This window comes from Drosophila kikkawai, chromosome 3L (assembly GCF_030179895.1).
Source record: "Drosophila kikkawai strain 14028-0561.14 chromosome 3L, DkikHiC1v2, whole genome shotgun sequence".
Lineage (NCBI taxonomy): Eukaryota > Metazoa > Arthropoda > Insecta > Diptera > Drosophilidae > Drosophila > Drosophila kikkawai.
This window is the reverse complement of record NC_091730.1, coordinates 16,348,373-16,368,840: the sequence shown is the minus strand read 5'-3', so window position 1 is coordinate 16,368,840 and position 20,468 is coordinate 16,348,373. Positions and strand designations below refer to the sequence as shown.

Here is a 20,468-nt window from a genome sequence, read left to right as displayed (position 1 = left end):
GCCCCTAAAGAAACGCTGAATGTTTTTCCCCACACACACACAAAAGTTGCGGAAAACTTCCGCCCTCGGTGACGCATAATTTGTGGGCGTGTCAGGGGTAGAAGAGATGCCGGAGTCTGTGCCAAATGTTTCAGCATTTTGCAGCTTATTTCGTTTCATTTGTAGCTAGTCACACCTACAGAAAATCCCCCTTGCCCTGGCCCCCATCATGCGTGGCATAACAAATTGCTGAAGGAGAAGGAAGTGAAGGAGTAGGGTCTTGGAGGGACGTTGTTGTTTCTGGCATAAATAAACAATTCAATTCAATTTCTCAGCTTGCTTCTTCTGCATCGTAGCGTTGTCAACAAAAGGAGTTACAAACTGACTCAGTGCCGCCGCTACTTCCTGCTCCTCCTCGTCCCTCGAATATATTTTGCATTTAAATGAGGCTGGAAGGAGAAAAGGGTGAACAGAAAAAAGAAGACAATGCGTAGGTGGAAATTAGTCGTAAGTCTGGCTAACACAACTATAATTCCAAGGAGAGTCGGGCCAAAAGAAAAACGTTTCCGAATGAATACATTTTTTACTTTGGCTAGTAATTTGAGAAGGAGAAGCAGTGAAAAAATTAGAGGGTAGAGTTTTGTCAGAGAAAAAATATCAAGAATTTGTTACTTGTGATTTTGGTTTAAAGTTTAAATTAATTTTTAATTATTTACTATTTCCTTGGATCAGGAAATATTATATATAAATGTAATCATGAGCAAGAGAAGTCGATTTATATTTGGAAACCAAAATATCTTCAGTGGCGACCGTGACATGGTACAGCTTTTCACATGTCCCAGCTTTATTTTTATTTTTTCTTTTATGTATTTAGGAATATTTTTAATAAAATAATTCAGAAAATATATAAGCAAAGTAAAGAATTTAGTATTTTAAAATAAAATGTTCAAGAACACGAATCTTGAAAAAACCGTAGAATAAAACTACATATACTTCTAATGATGGAGAATATTTTTATAATATTTTTTCATAATTTATATTCTTGTTAATAGTATATTTTATACAATTGTGCATAAGTAATCCCTATTTTCTCTCTCTGTACTATACATAAAACGTGAAAGATAGATGGATGTTAGCCCCGACTCTGGGCCGAGAAGTGCGTTCTGCATCTATGAATAATTCAAAGGTCTCTAGTCGTGGCAACAATAATACCTCCCGGCATTAATGCAATGCGAACAACTGAAACGCAAACACAGATACTCCACCAACACACACATGTGTGTGTTGTGTGGCTTGGCTAGGAGGAGCACCCACACACTGAGTGAACTTCCAGCTAACTGTTTCCCTGCTGATAGTTTTGTAATGATCAAATTAAATGACTTTGCTTGGGTCTGGTCGGGTTTTCTGGTTTGGGGGTTTTCTGGTTTAGACAAAAGGCTCCGGCTCCTTCGGCCCCGGCTTAGTGGGTATGATAATGAATTTATTTAAATGGCGCGTAATCAGACGGGCAACAGAGCAGTTTCGAGAGTGAATAGGATAGAATGGTTTAATGTGTTAGTTTGTGGGGCAGACAATGCCTGTATCTATGTATCTGTGTGTGTTTGGATTGTAATTGCTTTTAAAGCTTTTGAGGAATTGTCAGCCATTATGTTGTCAGTATCTCTTGGGTTTTCCCTCTATAATCCCTTATCCTTGGCCTCAGCTGGGAGCAGGGCCCACTTGATTGGTTTTTGGTTAGCCGAAACTGGCAATTATTGATTAAATGAGTTAATATATGCAGCGTCTCAATTAGGGCACTTAGCAAATTATTGACAATGATTGGAAGATAATAATGTATTGATTGTCAGTTAATTTATTCATATGTATACAAAGGTCTTTTGTTATTAGGAAATTTAATAAAATATAGAACTAACTGTGAAAGGAGAAAGGTTAAGCTAGAGACACTTAATTTTAGTAATTATATTCCTTGAAATTATTGTGATAGAAATTATAAGAGGCATCTTCTGTAAATCTTATACTTCTTGAAGCACTTGAAGCAAACCCCCTTACAAAAGCTGTTCCAGCTAAGGACATTTCAGCCATATTCATTAAGGCCAAACTGCCCAAGAAGACGCAAAAAAAACCTTGCAAATTAAATGAGGCTCGGCTTTTGGAGTAAATGGCACAACAATCACAATCAGCTAATGTGTAGAGCCTAATGACCCAGAGGGTTCTCTCTACTTCTCCATATATATAAACACTAATGCATTTTTAAGGGAACATCAAAGCACCTTGGGGTTAATTAAGGCGAACCTAATTAAATTGAAATTTATTTTTAATACCCACCACCCATTCCCCATTCTTGTGAATCGTTGCAGGTGCTCACCTTCCTGATCGACTCGTCGCGTTTTCGCTACCCGGAGAGGGCCATCGTCTTCCTGGCCGTCTGTTACCTGGTCGTGGGCTGTGCCTACGTGGCCGGCCTGGGAGCTGGCGACTCTGTGTCGTGCCGCGAACCATTTCCGCCGCCCGTAAAGCTGGGACGTCTGCAGATGATGTCCACCATCACCCAGGTGAGATGAACTGCAAAAAAGGGACCACTGCAGTGGCCAAGAAATCACTCATCAGATATTTTTAATGAGTGCCGAGAGGGTTGTTTTATTTTTGAAAGAAATATAAATGAAGTTTATTATGAAATTAAATAAATTAATAATTGTTTTAAAATTAAAATAAGTTAGTCTTAAAATAACCAAGTCTATAAAGTTAGTAAGTAACAGGGAATAATAGTTTTTATGGCTATCTAAACAGCTTTATTTATAAATTATTTGTTATATTTTTATAACTATAATTTGAATTTATTTATTAGTGTATTAAATACCTCACCTTACCCTAGGCTTCCTTCCATTAACTACAAATTTTTACTGACCAAAATTCCGTTCGTTTTTCTCCCCAAACAGGGCCACCGCCAGACCACGTCCTGCACGGTTTTATTCATGGCTCTCTACTTTTGCTGCATGGCGGCCTTCGCGTGGTGGTCGTGTCTGGCATTCGCCTGGTTTCTGGCCGCCGGCCTCAAATGGGGCCACGAGGCGATTGAGAACAAGTCGCACTTATTCCATTTGGTCGCCTGGGCGGTGCCAGCCCTCCAGACCATCTCTGTGCTGGCCCTGGCTAAAGTTGAAGGTAAGTTTCGATTGAATTTCAGGATAATATTATCGATTAAGCCACCAACTCGTGTGTGCGACCTTGAACCCTCAAAACATTAATCTCTCCCTGGATTCACATAAATTTCTATCACACACAAAACACACAAGAAAGAACATCTTAAGTAGGGCCTGCGGTTGGGAGCAATTTCATCGCGTAAGACGAAACCGTCATTAGACATCATTTGCGGCATTAACTGTATCTATTTCTCGTGGCCAACCAGAAAAAGGCACACAAAAAAACTAAGGAAAACCAACAAAAAATTAAAGATAAAGCAGGGAGAACAGTGGGTTGAGGGGATGAAATATTATAAGTTTTTTTATGAGAGTTAAGACAGAGTTGGGAGTTATTTTTGTTATTTTTTAGGGAAATAATTTCAAGAATTTAATGCAATTATAAATAAATAAAACATAAATCATATGCTGCTAATAAATTGACTGCTTAGTTATTTTCTACAATTTTTTATAAACCTTCAAGTTAACATTTTGAACAAAAATACATTTTATTTTGGTAAATCTCTTAAATCTTCTGTTTTAAAATATATTTTAGATAGTAAAATATTTAAAATTAAATATATTAAAAATACTTTTAAATACCTCTTTTTTTACCCTTTTCCCAACCTTAAACCCACCGTTCAAATGCGTGTGCCGCCCGTTTCACAGTCATTTTGTGGTTCATTTAAGATTTTCTTGGGTCTTGGGCTGGGTTCGTTTATTTGGGTCGGGATGCTGGGGATACTTTCGGAGTCATCCAAAGCTGCTGTCCGCGATTTCTAAACAATTTAATGACCTACGTGGTCGCGGCCAGACACGAAATAAATCTTGACGACCAAACCAAAAAAATGTAAAGCACTGAAAAGATAAAAAAACGAATTTAGACCCGAAAAACGGTCACGTTAAAGTGCCGTAAAAATTCGTGGACTCACCAGATGAGTTGAACCGAGTTCGGCTTACGTTCTGGAGTCTTTCCAAAGTCAAAGAACAAGACCCAATACTAATTCGCTTAACGCGGGCCGCCTCTAAGCCGAGAGTGCTGCCCATTCTTTGGGCTCATTTCACATTTTTGGGCTTAATTAGATTGCGGCTTAATGACTCAATTGTGTTTGCCATCCAGGCTCCTGTTTCAGTGTCTCTCTCTGCCCCTCATCCCCATCTATAGTATATATACTCATCGTATTCCCGGACAATTTCCAATATGACCAGACGCCAGTAATTAAATACAGCAGCACATGATTATGGCTTGTTAGGCAAATCGAATGAAAGTCATAGACGATTTGGTGGGGTTCGAGGAAGTGGCACAAATGGGTGGCAGCATCCCTCTTGATGGCCACTTATAGCCGAACATTAACTGGGTCTACTTAATGCCCCCCCTTTGCGTAATTGAAGGGAGTGAGCCAGCAGCGAGTGAGGAGAGTCAGCCAGCGAAGGAGGAGAGTCATTCACCGACGTTAGGTGCCGGCTTAACACTGGCTTAGTGCCTGGCATTGTGGTAAACGGTGCCGCGAATTAGCTGACTTCACCCAACATCCTGGCTGAAAGGTCCTGGCCAACAAATGGAGCATTGTTGATAAGTCAATCAATGCAAAGGTTTATAGATTTTATGATTTATGTTGGGAAGTAGCTTATAAATAGTTGGTGAAGTTAATTGTTAGATTTTTAGAAGATTTATTTAGAGGTCTCGCAGAGCCTTTAAAAATATTCATAAAAATCTGATTTATATATATTCTAACTCTATTTTTAATCTGTATAATTTAATACAAATTTTGTTCTTATCGAAAATGAACTTTTAATTTTTTCACTGATATGAAAACCAACCATTAAAAGTATTAAAGTAAATTCCAATTCCATCACATTTCTTTATTCATATTTAATCATTATTCCTCATCACTTTTCATCTCAATTTCCCTGCCACAGTTTTCCCGCACCTTCCTTCCCCATAATTGCTCGACGATGCAAAATTTTTCAATTGCTTAACAAATACAATCAAAATTTTTCACTCTAGCCTAAGCGCGCTCTCAAACACTCGCCGGGGCACTGGCACTCCGCTAATGCATGCAAAATGCCAAAAGCCATAAAAAACATATTTTCCCCTCATCGCATCTTATATAAAAACATTAACATCCCAGTCAGTTGCTGGGAAAACGATTTATGGGAAAAAGACTCCGAAAAAAATAAAGGAAAAAATTAAAATAAAATGATGACTTAATGCACTGCAAGCCAGCGACCAGGGGCAACACAAAAATATTTATATATATACATATTAATACAAAAAAGAAGAGACGACGAAAATCGCTTTTGTTGTAAGAGGCACTCCTTGAGATGATTCGCCAAGAAAGTAACGGTAAATGGAAAGGAACAGGCGCAGCTATAATGCACTTAAAGAAAAGATTTAGGGGAATTTTAGTAAGATTTTATTTTAATAGGGATTTTCTTTAAGGAAAAGGAAAACTTTTTGAACTAAAGAATTTGGATGAGCCTCATAAAATATTTTTTAAAATAAAAATTTGTTTTCATAAAGTAAAAAATTAATTTATAAAAAATAATAATAACTGTGTAGAATTATCGCAAAAATTAAAAACAAAAATCCAAAGTTAAATTTAATTTTTAAATGGCTTAAAAGTAAAGAAAGTAAACTTTAGGCTTGAGTTGGAACGCTTTATCATTGCATACTTTTAGGCGGATACTAAAGAGACTTCAAATCACTGTTTTTTTTTTTTCCTACAAAATTTAAAACTTAAATTCATATTTATATAATTATTTTATCAGTGTATCAGCCCATTCAGCAACCATTCAGCGGCAATTAATGTTAAATTTATAAATACATTATTTTAATGTGTCGTCAGTGTTGGGGTATGCCTCATCCTCATCCTTTTGGCAAGGGAAAGAGAGACAGCAAGACAGTTGTTGCTTGGGCGTTGATGATGGCGTTGGAAAGAGTAAACAAAGACAGGGATAGACGGGCAGAAGGAGACAGCAGCACTGAAGAGACTGTAACGCTCGAGGCTGAAAGCTTGGAAGCTTTGTCCGCCGCCGGCTACGTGCATTGAATTTGTAATTTGCGCACGTTCATTGCAAACATTGAATAATGCTCACAGATATACCCCATAAAAGCCCCTCCCCCCACCTGCCACGCCCCTTTAAACACTTCTAGCAAAGTAAATAACAGAGGAACAGCGGAACCAGGATCCAGGAGCGAAAAGGGAAGCTAACAATTTGTATTGACTCCACAACGCGTTGGCAGCTCATTTGATGGATTTCCCTTTTTTGAGATGAAAGGAGAGGGACAGAAATGGGGCCAGAGCCTATGAATCACCTGGGCACATCACCTGTAAATGTCCAGTTCCGTAGGGATTCCATTTGGCTTTGTGCCGAGAATATTAAGCGAGCCCAATTGGTAGGCATTTTGATTTTTGGTTCTGGTATTCACACAAGGAACAATAGGTGTGAGAATTCAACAGAAAATATATAGAAATATGATGGGAAAAGTAGTAATTTATGAATGGGAATAACGCCCTTTAAACTTGAAATGGAGATAATTTATTTAAGATATTTTAAATATTTTATTTAAATTATTTCAAGGTTGAGTAGTATTACCAACTGAAGGAAAAATAAATACAAACACTACGAAAAAATATTCCGCAAAATTAAAAAAATTTTAGGAAAATTTTTCATTTAATTTTTAAAATTATTTTTAATATATTATTATTATAAGATTATAAAATTAAATTATAGGATATAATTATGAAAAATGTATTAACAAGAATTAATTTTTTCAGTAGAAAATTTATCTTCAAATGAAAATAAAATCTTCGATTCCTTCTTTTATCTTAAAAAATTAATCAAAAATACAGATGTTATTATTATTAATGCTTACAATTTGTTAGCCAATTAATAACACTACTTAATTTATCTTAACAAATCGTATCTCGTATCTTCTCACTTTAAAATTTTATTGCTTTATTTTTAAACTGAAAAAAAATTAGGAAAAAAAGAAAACGTACCCAAAGGCAACAATTTGCTTTACTTGTCTAGAATTTATTACCATTTTGTAGACACGCTCAACAATTATTTTTCATTTATAAGAACGTAAAAAAAAGGCGAACGAGCGAAGGAAATATGCAAATTAACAGAAAACAGAATGAGACGCAGGCGAAGCAGAGCAAAGGAAAATTAACAATTTGTTGCGCTTTTGCGAAATTATATGCCTGGCAGTCGTAAGTCCGCCGCGAAGAGAGTTCTCTGACTGCCTTTCTCGTTTCTCCATTTGTCAAGTTATTAAAGAGCCAAGGCGAGGCGAAGAGGCGGGGCTAGAACTAAATTAACATAATTTATCCGAGGCTGGTTTTCATTTTGTAACCAATAAAAAACGAGAGAGATAAAGAAATAGGTCTTTAAGTAGGGTAAAGCTGTGATATTATTTTAATTTTGATGTAAAAATATATGGTTTTATTATTAAATTGGTAAAGAAATTATAAATAAATATATACCAATCACAAAACTCTTAATAATAACAATAATGATAAACATATAAAATATTCAACAACATTTTTCACCAATGAAATGTGTCCTTAACTATTTTCTTGCATACTTTTAGGCGCGCTTAAAATTGATTTTAAACTACGGCCCTCTGTCTAGGGTTTACCCTTCTATTTCACTTTCCGAACTCTCACTGTACTCACATTTTAAGGGATTTGGCCAAATAGAAGAGCTTGCCAATCGAGAGCCACTTATCGAATGGCATAAAAATACTGGCATATGAATGATTTATGAAACAGAGTGGTTTTCAAAAGTAAAATAGGGGAAAATGCATCGGCAAAATGCATTCAGTGAGCGAACAGGAAAGTTCGCTGGCAATTTTATGCAAGTGGAAAGCGTTCAAGGATCACCACCAAGCCCAACTTGGCCCGCACTTTGACCTCTGTCCCACTCCCTTTTCGCTCTTCTCTGGAGTAGTGCTCGCTGCATAATCAAATAATGCGCTTTGGCATTGCAGTTTCCATGGCAATCGTGCCAAACATAACCCACACACCGCACTGGCCCAGCTCAGAACCAAACTGAAATGAAATGAAATGAGCAGCAGCAACTGCAGAAGTAGCAACAGCAGCAACTGCAGCAGCAGCAACAGCAGCAGTAAAAGCAGCAACAGCAGGCAACAAATGAAATGCTAAAGTCGATTCATGGAAGCGAGCTTCTTTCTCGTATGCGAGTCACATAAACGGACGGACAAAGGCAATCGACGGACATAGATTCCGCTGAGAAGAAATAGAAAGAGATAAAAGACAGTAAGAGAGAAAGACAGAAAATATTTAATACTTGGAGACAAAAGTTTTGCCTGCTAAGAATCCACAAACAGTGGGAATAAAGTAGGGGAATAACTAAATAAGCAATGAAGCTCAAGTGAGTCGATACCCTGTAGGGGTAAGAAATTAGTCATTAGGATTTCAGAGGGAATATATTAATAAATATCTTATATCAGGAAGAAATATCTATATATTTTTCTAATCTAAAACCTAGTTTAAAATTTAAAATTAAACTCGTGTTGCAACACACTTTAATCACATCCATTAACCACCATAATCCCACGGTCCATAAAATCCACCATTTAATCGTAGGAAAACACACTCGAAAATGTTCACTCTTGTTGGCTGTCTATAACTGATAACTCTTCGAGTTGATATGCCCTCGAAATGATTGAAAGTCCATCCATAACCATATATACGAAGAGGCCACAATGCAGTTGACCGCAACATCGGAGGCAACTTGCAGCATAGCAACACGAACAATGTGCGTTGAATGGCATGTGGCAAAAGTTATGGAGACTTTGGCGCGTAAAACCGGTAGCTAAAATGGCCGAAACCGAGGGGGCAAGAAATGGGGTTCGCAGACGCGATGAAGACAACAGCAAAAAGCGTGAAACGTGTGCGTGAGTCCGCAGCCAACAAACAGCGGCAACAGCAACATCGGCGACAGCAACAGCAGCAACTGATACGCAGTTTGAGATACCGCGATGTTGTTGCTACATTGGCAACACGACTACAAGTTGCTATTACCCTGGCCAGCAACGGGCATCCACTTCACCAGCTATTTGCTGCTCGTTGTCATGGCTACTGAAATGGCAAGGTAAAAAATACACCACAAAGGAGAGAGTCTTTTTCTGTCATCCATTTGATTGCATTTACAATTTCAGTTGTTGGTGATACCCTCAAAGGGGTTTATAAAAATATGAAAAATATTCTGGGAAAAGCAAATATTTATGGTTAGCAATTTTCTAGACAACATTTTTGCTCTTAATATAATTTTGTATGATATTTAGAGCAAGTTTTGAGCTTCCTTTGACTGAAATCAGTAAAGTATAATCAAAAGTATTCCTTTAAAAAATATAAAAATATTTAAAAAAGAGAAATAATTTATATAGAAAGCATTTAGTGGGAAATACAACTTTATTAAGTCATAATTTGAACCAGTTTCCTATTAAATAATGATCAATTACCAGCAGTTGAAAGTCATCATGCGTAGGTCATTCTATTTATAACTCAAGCACTGACCGCCTCTGTATTATTTCTTGACTTTGTCAGTTCATCAGTTCATTAAAAAATATAAATATTATCTCTGAGATGCTCTATTTCTAAAAGCTCTGACTTTTAATCAGCTAATATATCATAGCTGGCAGAGTATTACCAGGGCGACATTTTATCTAAAATAATTCCCCTATTCCAAGGTTTTGCTTCTTTTTTTCTCGACGCTTCACTTGTGCGGCTTCTGTTTCTTGTACCCTGCCTGACTCGCAGATTATTTGTTTGATTTCATTTTTATATTTTGTTTATATGTAAGCTTTTGGCATCTCAGCTCTACGTGCTCCATTTGGCTAATGTCATTTTTATGAGTTTTTATTCCGTTTTGCGCCATAATTTGATTGTCATGTCTGCCACTTTTTTTTCGGCTATGATGGTTTTTCCTATTAGATAATTGGGCGGCAAAGATATATTCTTTGATATTTAGCCTGGCGGCTAGGCTGAAACTAAATTTTATTATAATTATATAGAGCTCGTAACGGCTTGGATCATTATAAAGTCATAAAGCTTTTGGCGGCTCCGGTGGTCCAGCGTGCCCACTAATTTGTGGCAATTAAATTCATTAATTCAAATTAATATGATTTCGAAAAAGCATTAAAGCCTGTCCGTACTTAGCCCGAGGGCAAAAAAAAAAAAACCAAACAAGAGAGAAAGAACGGCAACTGTAAAAGGAGAATTGGCGGCGGCATATGGGCCAATGACCAGAAGGGAACAATGGTTGAGTCGGGCCAAAATGAGCGGGCCAAGTGTGAAGAAGGCCATGTTAATGAATCTCGCAGAACCCAAAAACGAGACTAATGAACGGAGCGTGGAGGTCGACAGCCGAGCTTTTAAAGATGGTTACTCAAAGAGGTCTTTAAAGAAATATTTTTAAAATATAAGAAATTCATTTATAAGTTGTAAATGAAGGTCTAACTTACCTTTAAGATTTCTTCTTTTTAAAAACCCTAAAGTAGAAAGTGAACCCTTAAAAAAATGCTCTTAATCTTTATCTTTGATTTCTTCAGCCAGACACTTAATCGCCTTTAAAATAAAACTCAAGTTAATGTTTCCCTGAGGCATCCCCAAAATGTTTATGACTTTTCATCGATCCGCTGCAGTTAAGAAAATGTTGCTGGGAAAATGTTGTTACCTCCGGCAAATTGATTTCATGCCTACCCCCAGAAACCTCCCCCGAAAAACGGGTGGCATCCTGCTGTTCTGTTTATTTCTAATATCCTGCCTGTATTTTGCTTTTTTTTTGCGAGGACAATAAACACGCCCACACGAAATTTGCGGGCGAAAATTGTCTTTTGCGGCTGCCATAAAGCGCAGCATCGATGTCATTAAAATCTCTTTTCGACACAAAGTTTCGCACGGCGCCATATCGATGGGATATCCCTCAGCCGGGGGGCAATTCGCAGGCTTCCTGTGGTGCTTGCCAACACCTTTGACCTGCCACGCCCCCTTTTACCCGCTGTTTAGGGGGTGGAGAAGGATTCGCAGAAGGCTTTTCGCCGAAAATTTCTCCCTTTTGTCTAATTTGATAAGCAAAAGGAACAAGAATCTGTGTCTCTTGGCGTGTAAATTGCTTTTGCCATTGCTTTTTATACCTTTTTTGCTTGGATTTAAGGGGTGTATTGAATAGAAATATTATATAATTTTATATATTATATTTTTAAATATTTTCTTGCCAACAAAAACCCATTTGAAATATCACAAGAAAAAGATTTAAGTTAACCCAGCCTCCCATTTTAAAAAATCCTATTAAATCTGATTTTAGGGTATCTCAAAGTCGATGTATAAAATTCCTTTATCCTGGGTTTTCTCTCTCATTTTCCCTTTTGTTTGGATGGCGTGGGTTAAAGTGCTAAAATCGCTGGCGGGCCAAAAAGATTTTCGTTTCCACCTTCTTTGATTTCACTCGATTTCAATTGTGCCGAAGCAAAAGTTTTCTTAATTACGTTCAGTCATAATTTTTTTTTTTTTTGTTGACTGCCTTCTTCTTTTTTTTTCTTGTCAAGTGCAGGGAGAACTTTCGCTTAACCCCACAATGGCCCCGCACAATTTATTGGCACAACTTCAGAAAAGTTTTCCACATTTTTTGGGTTTTTTACACTCGCTTTAATTTATGTTTTTGCTTTTGTTCTAGGCCAACACCTTTAACATGTTTTTGGCAGCCCCACACAACGAATAAAAAGTGCAAAAAGTTGCTCACTCCATCACACTTTCCCGCTTTCCCTCTCTCTCTCGCTTTTCTCAATTTTTCAACGCTGCCTGCATGACGCGTTGAATAGTTTTCCCTGGTTTTTTTTGTTTGTTCATGTGCCAGGTGCCAGGTAATGGGTTAATTAGCCCTGCGCCTGGACCACCAAGGGTTAATTAAGTGGCATGAAATTTCAAAAGAAAAAAATTCTGGCCAAAATTGATTATAAAAATGAAAAGAATGAAATTAACAAAATTGAAAACGGGTTAGGAAAAGATGAAAAATGAAAAACTGGGAGGAGAAGAAGGCGGCCGAGTTTAGGGATCAAAAGTAATTGTGATTTGGGTCGAGTGAATATTTAAAAGGGCTTGTAAACAACTTCATGAAGAGTTTACTTTGATTTGAGGTTGAGTTTTGGGGTTTTGCGAGGAGAATTCTGCATTTGAAATCGGTTTCAAAAAGAGGTTTTGCTTGAGGGGGTATTCTGATTTGTTGAAAGCAAGATTTTTCTTATGAAACTTTGCTTAAAACAGGGTGTAAAATTAATCAAAATAAAGGAAATTATATTAAGACTTTTTTTTTAAATAATATTAAATGCAAAACCTATTATTATTTTGTATTTTCAAATGAATTTCTTAAATTGTAAAAGGTTTCTAAAAAGGTCTTAAAAATGATTATACACTTATAAGATATATTTACCAATCAGCCTTCTTATTGAATTATTTCTCAAGTGTCCTCCCCCTTGGGATTATATTTTCTTAAGGGTGACTTTCTATCGGTCAATTTATCCGGAAAATTCGTAGCCTCCCCCAGAATTTCAATTACTCTCCGCTACAATCACTCAATCAAAGTTACAAAAGATGACTCAACCACATGAGTATCTTGGGATAATATCATCCCTTGAAAAATCTGAGGACTTCCCCACTCTTAATATTTATTTTATAAAGCTTACAAATTTGTTCAAAAAATAATGCATAAGATATTTGTTGTTTGTATGGCAAGAAGCGAAAGGAAGGAAAAACATAAAACCAAAACACAAAGGAACTAACAAGCGGTTCCACATTCCCCTCGACTTTTCCCCCCCTTTTTGCACTTGCCCGATCCGTCGGCAAACTCTTTTAAGTGATTTCAACCCGGAAATGCCCATAAATCGATTGGATCGAAGGATGAGAGGGTGTTGTGTGCGAGAGGGTTTCCCTACATGGAAAATAAAGTGTTGAGTTTAAAATTTAAAAAAATGTAAATGTAAAAATGTAAAAAAAATGTAACAAGCAATGATATTGACTTTGTAAGGTTAACTTGAAATAAATCTTTAACTAAAATATATATTCCAGTTTTAGGGTATTAAAAAATTTATAAAAAATATGCGAATAATCATTGTTTTGTTTAAAATTTCTCAAATATTTATATCCAATTCTAAACCTTATTTTTCTCAGTGCAGGGCTTTCCTTAGCTGCGGATGCATCCGACTTTATGGGCTAAATGAATGAATTGAAATGGGTGTGTGTGTAGACGAGTGAGTGTGTGGATTGTATCGACTTGTGGCACACTTGTCTGGATTTTCCACCCAATTCCCTCCCCTCTCTCCTGTGTGTGTGTGTGTGTGTGTGCTGTACAATGCAAATAAAAGTTCATTACAAGCTCAGGCCAAGGCGCTTACAAAAAAAAAGTAGAGCCTTTTGTTATATATTCTCCGGTCTGTCCCACTTTGTGTTCGGCACTCTCTGCCCCTTTTATGGTCAACGGCCCCTTTGTGGCGCTTAGGATTTTGTGGGTGGCAGAGACTTTTCTCCTGGCCGGAAATGCCACATCCGTGTACGAGTCCATAAAGTCAATAAGGAGGAAGAGAAAAAAAAAAGGCTGAAGAAAAAGCGGTTAAAGCAAAGGAAATTTTTGTGAAAAGCCAAAGGGGAAATAAATTAACAATAAGCAATGATTTTCGCAACTTCTGTTTCCTCACATTTATGATATGAATGTCCGGTTGGGAGTCCAACCTCTTCTCCGATCGTAAAATCTTTTTAATTTATATGGCTTCTACGATGATACGGCATGAATTTACGACTTCTTGGTGTTAGATGCGTTATTAAACCCAAGTCCACGCAGTATTAGCAGCCATAAAAACCACGAGAACAGCCAGCACACACACACATCTCGTCTCAGATTAATTGAAAATGTCACCGATCCGAGGCAATTATCGTAAATTATACACACGCTCCTGAATCCAAATATTATTATTATTTTTATTACGTGCGTAGGCAAAACAGAAATCAAGAAACTCCAGTGCCAACCCCAAAAACTCAGATCAGGGTGAGTTTTGTGCATAATGAAATGTCAACAAATGTGGCAGGGAGTTTGAACTGAAGTTCTGGTACAGAGTTTTGGATGAAGGCTAGGACCCTGGGCTTTGTTTTTACCAGTGGTTGCTCGACTTTCCCTTCGAGTCTTTGAAGTTGACTTGCGGAAATTGAAAACTTAATTGGCAGAGCTGTCATGTATATGGGGTGTGTTGTGATTCAAATAAAAAGTAACAAGACAAGGGTGATAAAGATTTTAAAGGGGGTTCACAGCTGTTATAAGGAGTTGTAAAATTCTTTAAAATCTTAAGGCGTTTTTAAATCCATATAGAAATATTTAATATGAAATTTAAAGCATAGTTTCCCTTCCTTTGTTATCTAAATTCACTAAAATTATCTTCTACTGTTGGAAAATATATCTCCCCCAAAAATCCCAAAGCTGACTCATGAGCAGACATAACAAATAAATCCCCCTAGAAAAATCAGAGCCAGCCAAATCCCGTAAATCGCAAAATTTTCTATGCATTTTCCCCATTTGCAGACTCAGAGCAGCCCCACAACCGCTCCGTTCGGAATATATATACATATAAATATATAAAAAGCAAGCATAAAAAATGCAACAGACCATAATAATTTCAGCGTTTATTTTTTCGAACATTTTCTGCTTTTGTCGCAATCTTCCACATCCTGCCACCGCTTACTGCACCACCACCAGCACCACCATCAACTCCCTTTTGCTCTGCTCCACCGACTGCCTGGCAGGGTCTCTTCTGACTATGCAAAAATGCAGCAGCCAAAAAGCATATAAAATTATTATGTGACGAGGAACGTGGGGCATGAAAATCCGGGGGACACAAAGCTCAAAGGCATTTCGGACTTGGCCAAAAATCAGACTCAGCATGTGCACATAAAGCTCAAATAAACTCAAGTTGTTGACAAAGGGGTTAGAGGCCATAATTGTGGCCGTCTGCAGAGAAGTGTGGGCTAATATTAACCCTTCTCCGAGGGGCGTCTCACGAACGTGCCAGACTGAAAGTGGAATTTTCATTGAATGTGTAAACACAACCAGCGGGAGGAAAATGAGCCAGATGAGCAAGTCGACAGAGCGCTTTTCCAACGGTGCCAGGCACTTAAATGATTTTCATTGGTGGGTAGCAACGTTCTCTTCGGTTTTATGGCCGTGTTTTAATGGACCTTTGTTTAAATTATTTCATTATCAAGAGACACGAGATATTCAAGAATTTTGAGCAGATGAAATTCAGTTTTAAAGAACCTTATTTAGGTATTTATTTATATATTTTAAAAAGAGGTTTATAGTAACGAGATTTATGTGTCTTTAAAGTATTCTCCTTTCATTACTTTAAGAGTCATTTTGCAGCCTTAAAAAATTTATTTTAAATTTATTTTAAATTCTTAAAAATCAATTATGACATAATTAACTTATTTCTAAATAATTTACCTTCTTGTTGTAAACCAAAAACTCTTACATTCACTTTTCCCACAGACCCTACATTTTTCCTTTATTCATTCATATTTTTCCATTATCGCTTCGCTTCGTTCTTTGTGTCCTTAGCAAGGCCAATAAAATGTATTATCAAAGTTTTTGCCAGAAGTTCTTTGTAAAAGCCACTCCATAAAATCAAATTTATGTATTACCTGCATTGCTCCCATCTCTTTTTCCCAGGACCTCCGCTTCCGTTTCACTCATTTCCTGTATCGTTTTTACTCCCACAACGCGGCAAAAAGGACAAAATCTCTGGTCGCACTTTAAATAAGCATTAAATTGATACAGCAGAAAGTTTTCCCTTTCTCTGCTCTTCGTTTTTAGCTCTGCCAGGGACACACTCCAGACACATTCTAATCGCTTTATAACTTCTAACGCAGTTTATCAGTGCTCTGCACCCCTCATCCCTTAATTCTGCCCACCCACCTTTCTGTCTTCTGGTGGCATTAGAAAGGCTCAGAGAGAGGCAAAAGTTATTGTCACGCACTAAAGTCACTTTCATGTGGAGTTGTGTGACTGCAGAGAGAGAAATAATAGAGGGTTTTTTAAGGGAATTGGTCAAAAAAATATGAAAACAGATTTAAAACACTTGAGAATGATTTCATAGCTATATTTTACTATATTTTGACGACTTAAAATATTATAAGTAATTATATTTTTCTTTGTAGGTTTAAAAAATAAGTTTGTTTTTATTTTTAGTACCATTTTGAGTGTTATTAGACTTTAATTGATATAATATGCTAACTACAGAGAGACCAGACAAAATGCTGGGAAGCTTGATATATTTTTAATCAAACAAAATACTGAAAAATTTAAACTAACGTACGTTTCGATAATAAAAATCAAGTACATCATATGACGAAATCAATTTTAGAAATACAAGCAATAAATATGCCATAACAAATGAGACTGACAAGTATAATCTATAAGATATGGTACATCAAAAATTTAAGTATATTTAAAATTTGATAACCTTGGTGATTTTTCCGTCTGCATAAATATATATGTATATATTTATTGATATGTGGAAAACCGGGAGTTACCAATGAACCCACAAGCCAATCTCCATGCAAAAGCTCTCTCTGTTTGTACCCTTCTCAATGGCAGTTTCCTTGGGGTTTTTCTGGGGCTGTCTCCAGTGTGTTCCTTGGGTTTTCCCTCCGCTTTTCTTTTTCGCGCTTTATTTGCTTCTGTCTTTTCTTTTTTTTTTGGTTACTCTGTCTGGCAAACAAGCCGGAAATTATTGCCGGCGGCGTCTTTGCAGTTTTTTTTTCTCTCTTTTCTCAGACATCTTCTGCATCTTCAATACATTTTTTTTTGCAATGTCAAATTGTTATTGTGTCTGAAAGAAATGCTTTTATTTTGCTTATTTGCGCTTTTATTCTGATTGCACTTATTATGAGTGAATCGAAAGAGAAAAGTACACTGTGTGAGTAATTTTCTAGTGCTTAGATTACACACAAATAGCACAATCTTTATAGCCCTATTGGGGCATTAGCCATCGAATCGGAGTGAATCCCAGTGAGTCACCAGAAAACACACCCCTTGCGATAAGATAAAATCGTGCAAAAACAATCTTATCTGAAGTGTGGAACTACACTGGCTGTGGATGTGTATATAAATTGGTAATTTTAATGGATTGAAAAGCAGTACGCATTGGACTAGCAGCGAGAGCAGTTCTCTAAAGGAATACAACAGTTTGAAAAAGGATTTTAAAGGATTTTTAACATGTCGCCGCCACACCACGAACGAGGTCTCTTCGGCATCCATTTGGGTTTGAGCCTGGGTGGTCATGGACACCACCATCACCATCACCACCCGCCGCCGCCGCCGCCCCACTACGATCATCACCACCATCACCATGGACCTCCGCCGCACCACCACCACCACTACGGGCCACCTCCTCCTCCGCCACATCACTATGTGGAGCATCATCATCACCACAACAGCAGCCACTTTGATCATCATCATGGACCGCCGCATCATCATCATCATCACCACTGCTGATGATGATTTTGAAAAGGAAAATGTAAAGGAATGTGAAGTGTGGCAATATTTATAAACGAATTTAATTTATTATTTCAAAGCAGAAATGCTAAAAAAAAGACAACAAAAATATAAAAATAAAAAAAAATATATATTATATAAACCTACAAATTGAATTTTCAATATTTATATCTTTTGGCAGTGAGAAAATCCTAGAAATTTCTACAAGAGAAAATTGAAAAACAATTTTTTTAATATTTCCTGCCTGTATGTATTATGAGAGGGAAAAAACCCTGATTAATGACATGTTTTTTCACCAGATTTTTATCTATATTTTATAAAAAGCAATATGGCTTATAAAATGTCAATAATATTAATATCAAATGCCTGTTTAAGATATAGAAAAAGATATTGAAAGTTAAAAATCGATACAAGTAGAAAATGTATATTATATAACCCATTCAATAGTTATCTCTCTATCTATCTACATATTGACATTTAGTTAGAATGTATGACTCTCCTCGATCATTTTTAAAATAGCAACTTATCTTATCTTGATTGATATGAAACAAAAACAGCGTAAAAAACATACAAAAAACAAAGAACTCAGACAATCGACAAGCTTGTCATGCAATATCCCACATTCTTAAATCAAAAGTTGATTGGTCTGAAGACCATTTCTAACGTATTTATAATTAAGAAATTTTAAACCAATAAGAAGATTATTTTGAAAACCACAAACAGACACGGAAGCCGAGAGCCCAGAGACCACCCACAGAAACAATTTGCTAAGCCGATAAACACAAATGAAATTAAATATCATTTCAGTTTCTAATTCGATTCGTTTCACTACGCTCCGGGCGGGTCAAACAAAATGTTTGCCAATTACAAAACCATTTCAAAGTGTTTTTATTTTTCTGCGGTTGTCACAAAAACGCTAATTAGACAGCAGAGCTACCAAACTCAATGCCCCCATATACACTCGTATTTCTCTGTGGGTTACCTCATGGCCCTGTCATAAAATGTAAAATGCTGCCCCCGGCGTGGGTCGTATGGGTATCGACACCTGGAAAATATTGGTAATTAAAATTTGCCAGTTGTCGGCCAGAAAAATAAATACTAACAACAAAAAAAACTTGCTTCCATTTTCGGCCTGTCTAATAATGTTGTAAAACATGTTGCCATTAAGTTAAGCGACAGACGCCAAAAACGCCCCAAAGGCAGGAGGTAAAAAGCTGAAAATTATGTATAGGTGGGCTTTACCCTTTAACTCTTTGGCCATAAATCTTGGCAAACTGAAAATAAATGAATTAAGTTGGTACATAAAAATAGGTTTTAATTTATAAGTAGCTTAAAATGAGTGTTTAGGATTTATAATAGTTATTATGTGGTTATTAATTGGCATATTTATATTCTTTTTTTTTAATTTTAACGTTTTTAAAGAGTATAAATAATATAACTTGACTTTTATAGTCTCACTAATTAACAGCATTCCAATTTTTTATTTGCTTTATGCTAATGCCTAATAAAGCTGCAATTTTTAATTCATTTTAATTATTTTTCTTGATCAAAAGAAGGCAAGATTAGGCTTTTCAATACCCTAAAACCTTTGCCAAATATTTCTTCGCTCTCATCTCCTACCCCATATACCCCTTTGCCATTTCCAGGGTATCTCTACTATCGATATTCCGCTGACAAGTCGCTCTAATGGAATTGGTAGCAGTCTAGAGTGACACTCGAGCACTCTCTTCAGGTTTTTCCAAGCCTCGCACAGCTGTCAATTAAATATGAAAATTATTTTGGGCCTGCTGCCTATCAGCGATATTTTTTGACAATTTCATGGGACAGTTCGACAGGCCTGGGAGTGCAGTGCCCCGCCCCTCCTTCAATCTGTGGCAGAGTAGATGACAATTAACGTCTCAATTCATAAATGTCGTAGAGGGAGAAACCATTTCTCAAACCGAGTTGCCTGCTTTTAATTAAAAAACTTCAAATTATGCTCGTGGCCAGGCCTGATCCATGTTTTCAGCCACAAATGGAGGCTGCTTCAACGCTGCGTATATCTTAATTGTTATTTGTATTTAATTATATGGCAAGTCAGGCCCAAGTTTGCCACGAAAGTTGAAAATGCTGGAAAAAACAACAGTGTGGAAAAAAGTCTGAGTCAAAGTTGCTTCGTAATTAAATTGTTTGCTTTTCATAGTTGGCCAAGTGTTGACTTTTTGAACCTTCCAGAAAAAGGTGAAAATTATAAAAGAAGATAAAAGGCAGAGATGCTGGAGCATCCATAAGATACTATCAGAGATTTTGAAAGGTTTGTGGTGGCGCCAAGAGAGTAAAAAGTCCTATACTTATTTCCTTAAGCCATAGGTCCCCATTTCTTATCCTTATAATCTTAAAATTATACCCAATTCAAGTTCATTGGCAGCACACTTTATGTACATGTTAATTAGGCTAAATCGACAAACATTTCCCTTGGCAATCGAAAAACTAATACCCCAACTTCCTTCTCTTTTCAGGTATGTACTTAACCCAACTGAACAACAGCATAAACCAGAGTTATGAGTAGAGTAAGTAATGAAATGTTCATACACAGATCGTCAATTCGACATGATGGCCCATTAATGAGTTTACCCAACTAAAGTACAGTTAATAACACAGAGACTGATAGGGCGAGACGGCCATAGACCGCAATCAAATCGGGGAGAAGAAATCCATTACCTCACTCACGACCCCATCATGTAATCACATAACAATCAAAGCCAA

At 36.8% G+C, this 20,468-nt stretch overlaps 2 protein-coding genes across 3 annotated transcripts in view; both read left to right on the top strand.

Annotated features, from left to right (window-relative positions):
• fz (frizzled class receptor) overlaps positions 1-20,468 on the top strand; it is a 98,782-nt gene that overhangs the window by 36,683 nt on the left and 41,631 nt on the right. Inside the window, exons 3-5 of one of the 2 annotated variants that reach the window (XM_070285696.1) lie at positions 2,337-2,531; positions 2,916-3,141; positions 20,299-20,409. In XM_070285696.1, the coding sequence (XP_070141797.1) occupies positions 2,337-2,531; positions 2,916-3,141; positions 20,299-20,327 (450 nt within the window). In that variant the 3' untranslated portion in view covers positions 20,328-20,409. Of the gene's footprint in view, positions 1-2,336; positions 2,532-2,915; positions 3,142-20,298; positions 20,410-20,468 lie in introns of those variants that run through there. The other variant, XM_017167497.3, reaches the window with a different exon arrangement.
• On the top strand, positions 17,366-18,338 carry LOC108075177 (uncharacterized). The gene has a single exon (XM_017167500.3). The coding sequence runs from the start codon at positions 17,445-17,447 to the stop codon at positions 17,721-17,723; it is 279 nt and encodes a 92-aa protein (XP_017022989.1). The 5' UTR covers positions 17,366-17,444; the 3' UTR covers positions 17,724-18,338.

Coding starts and splice junctions, on each gene's coding strand:
- LOC108075177 (XM_017167500.3), top strand. CDS start 17,445: ATGTCGCCGCCACACCACGAACGAGGTCTCTTCGGCATCCATTTGGGT.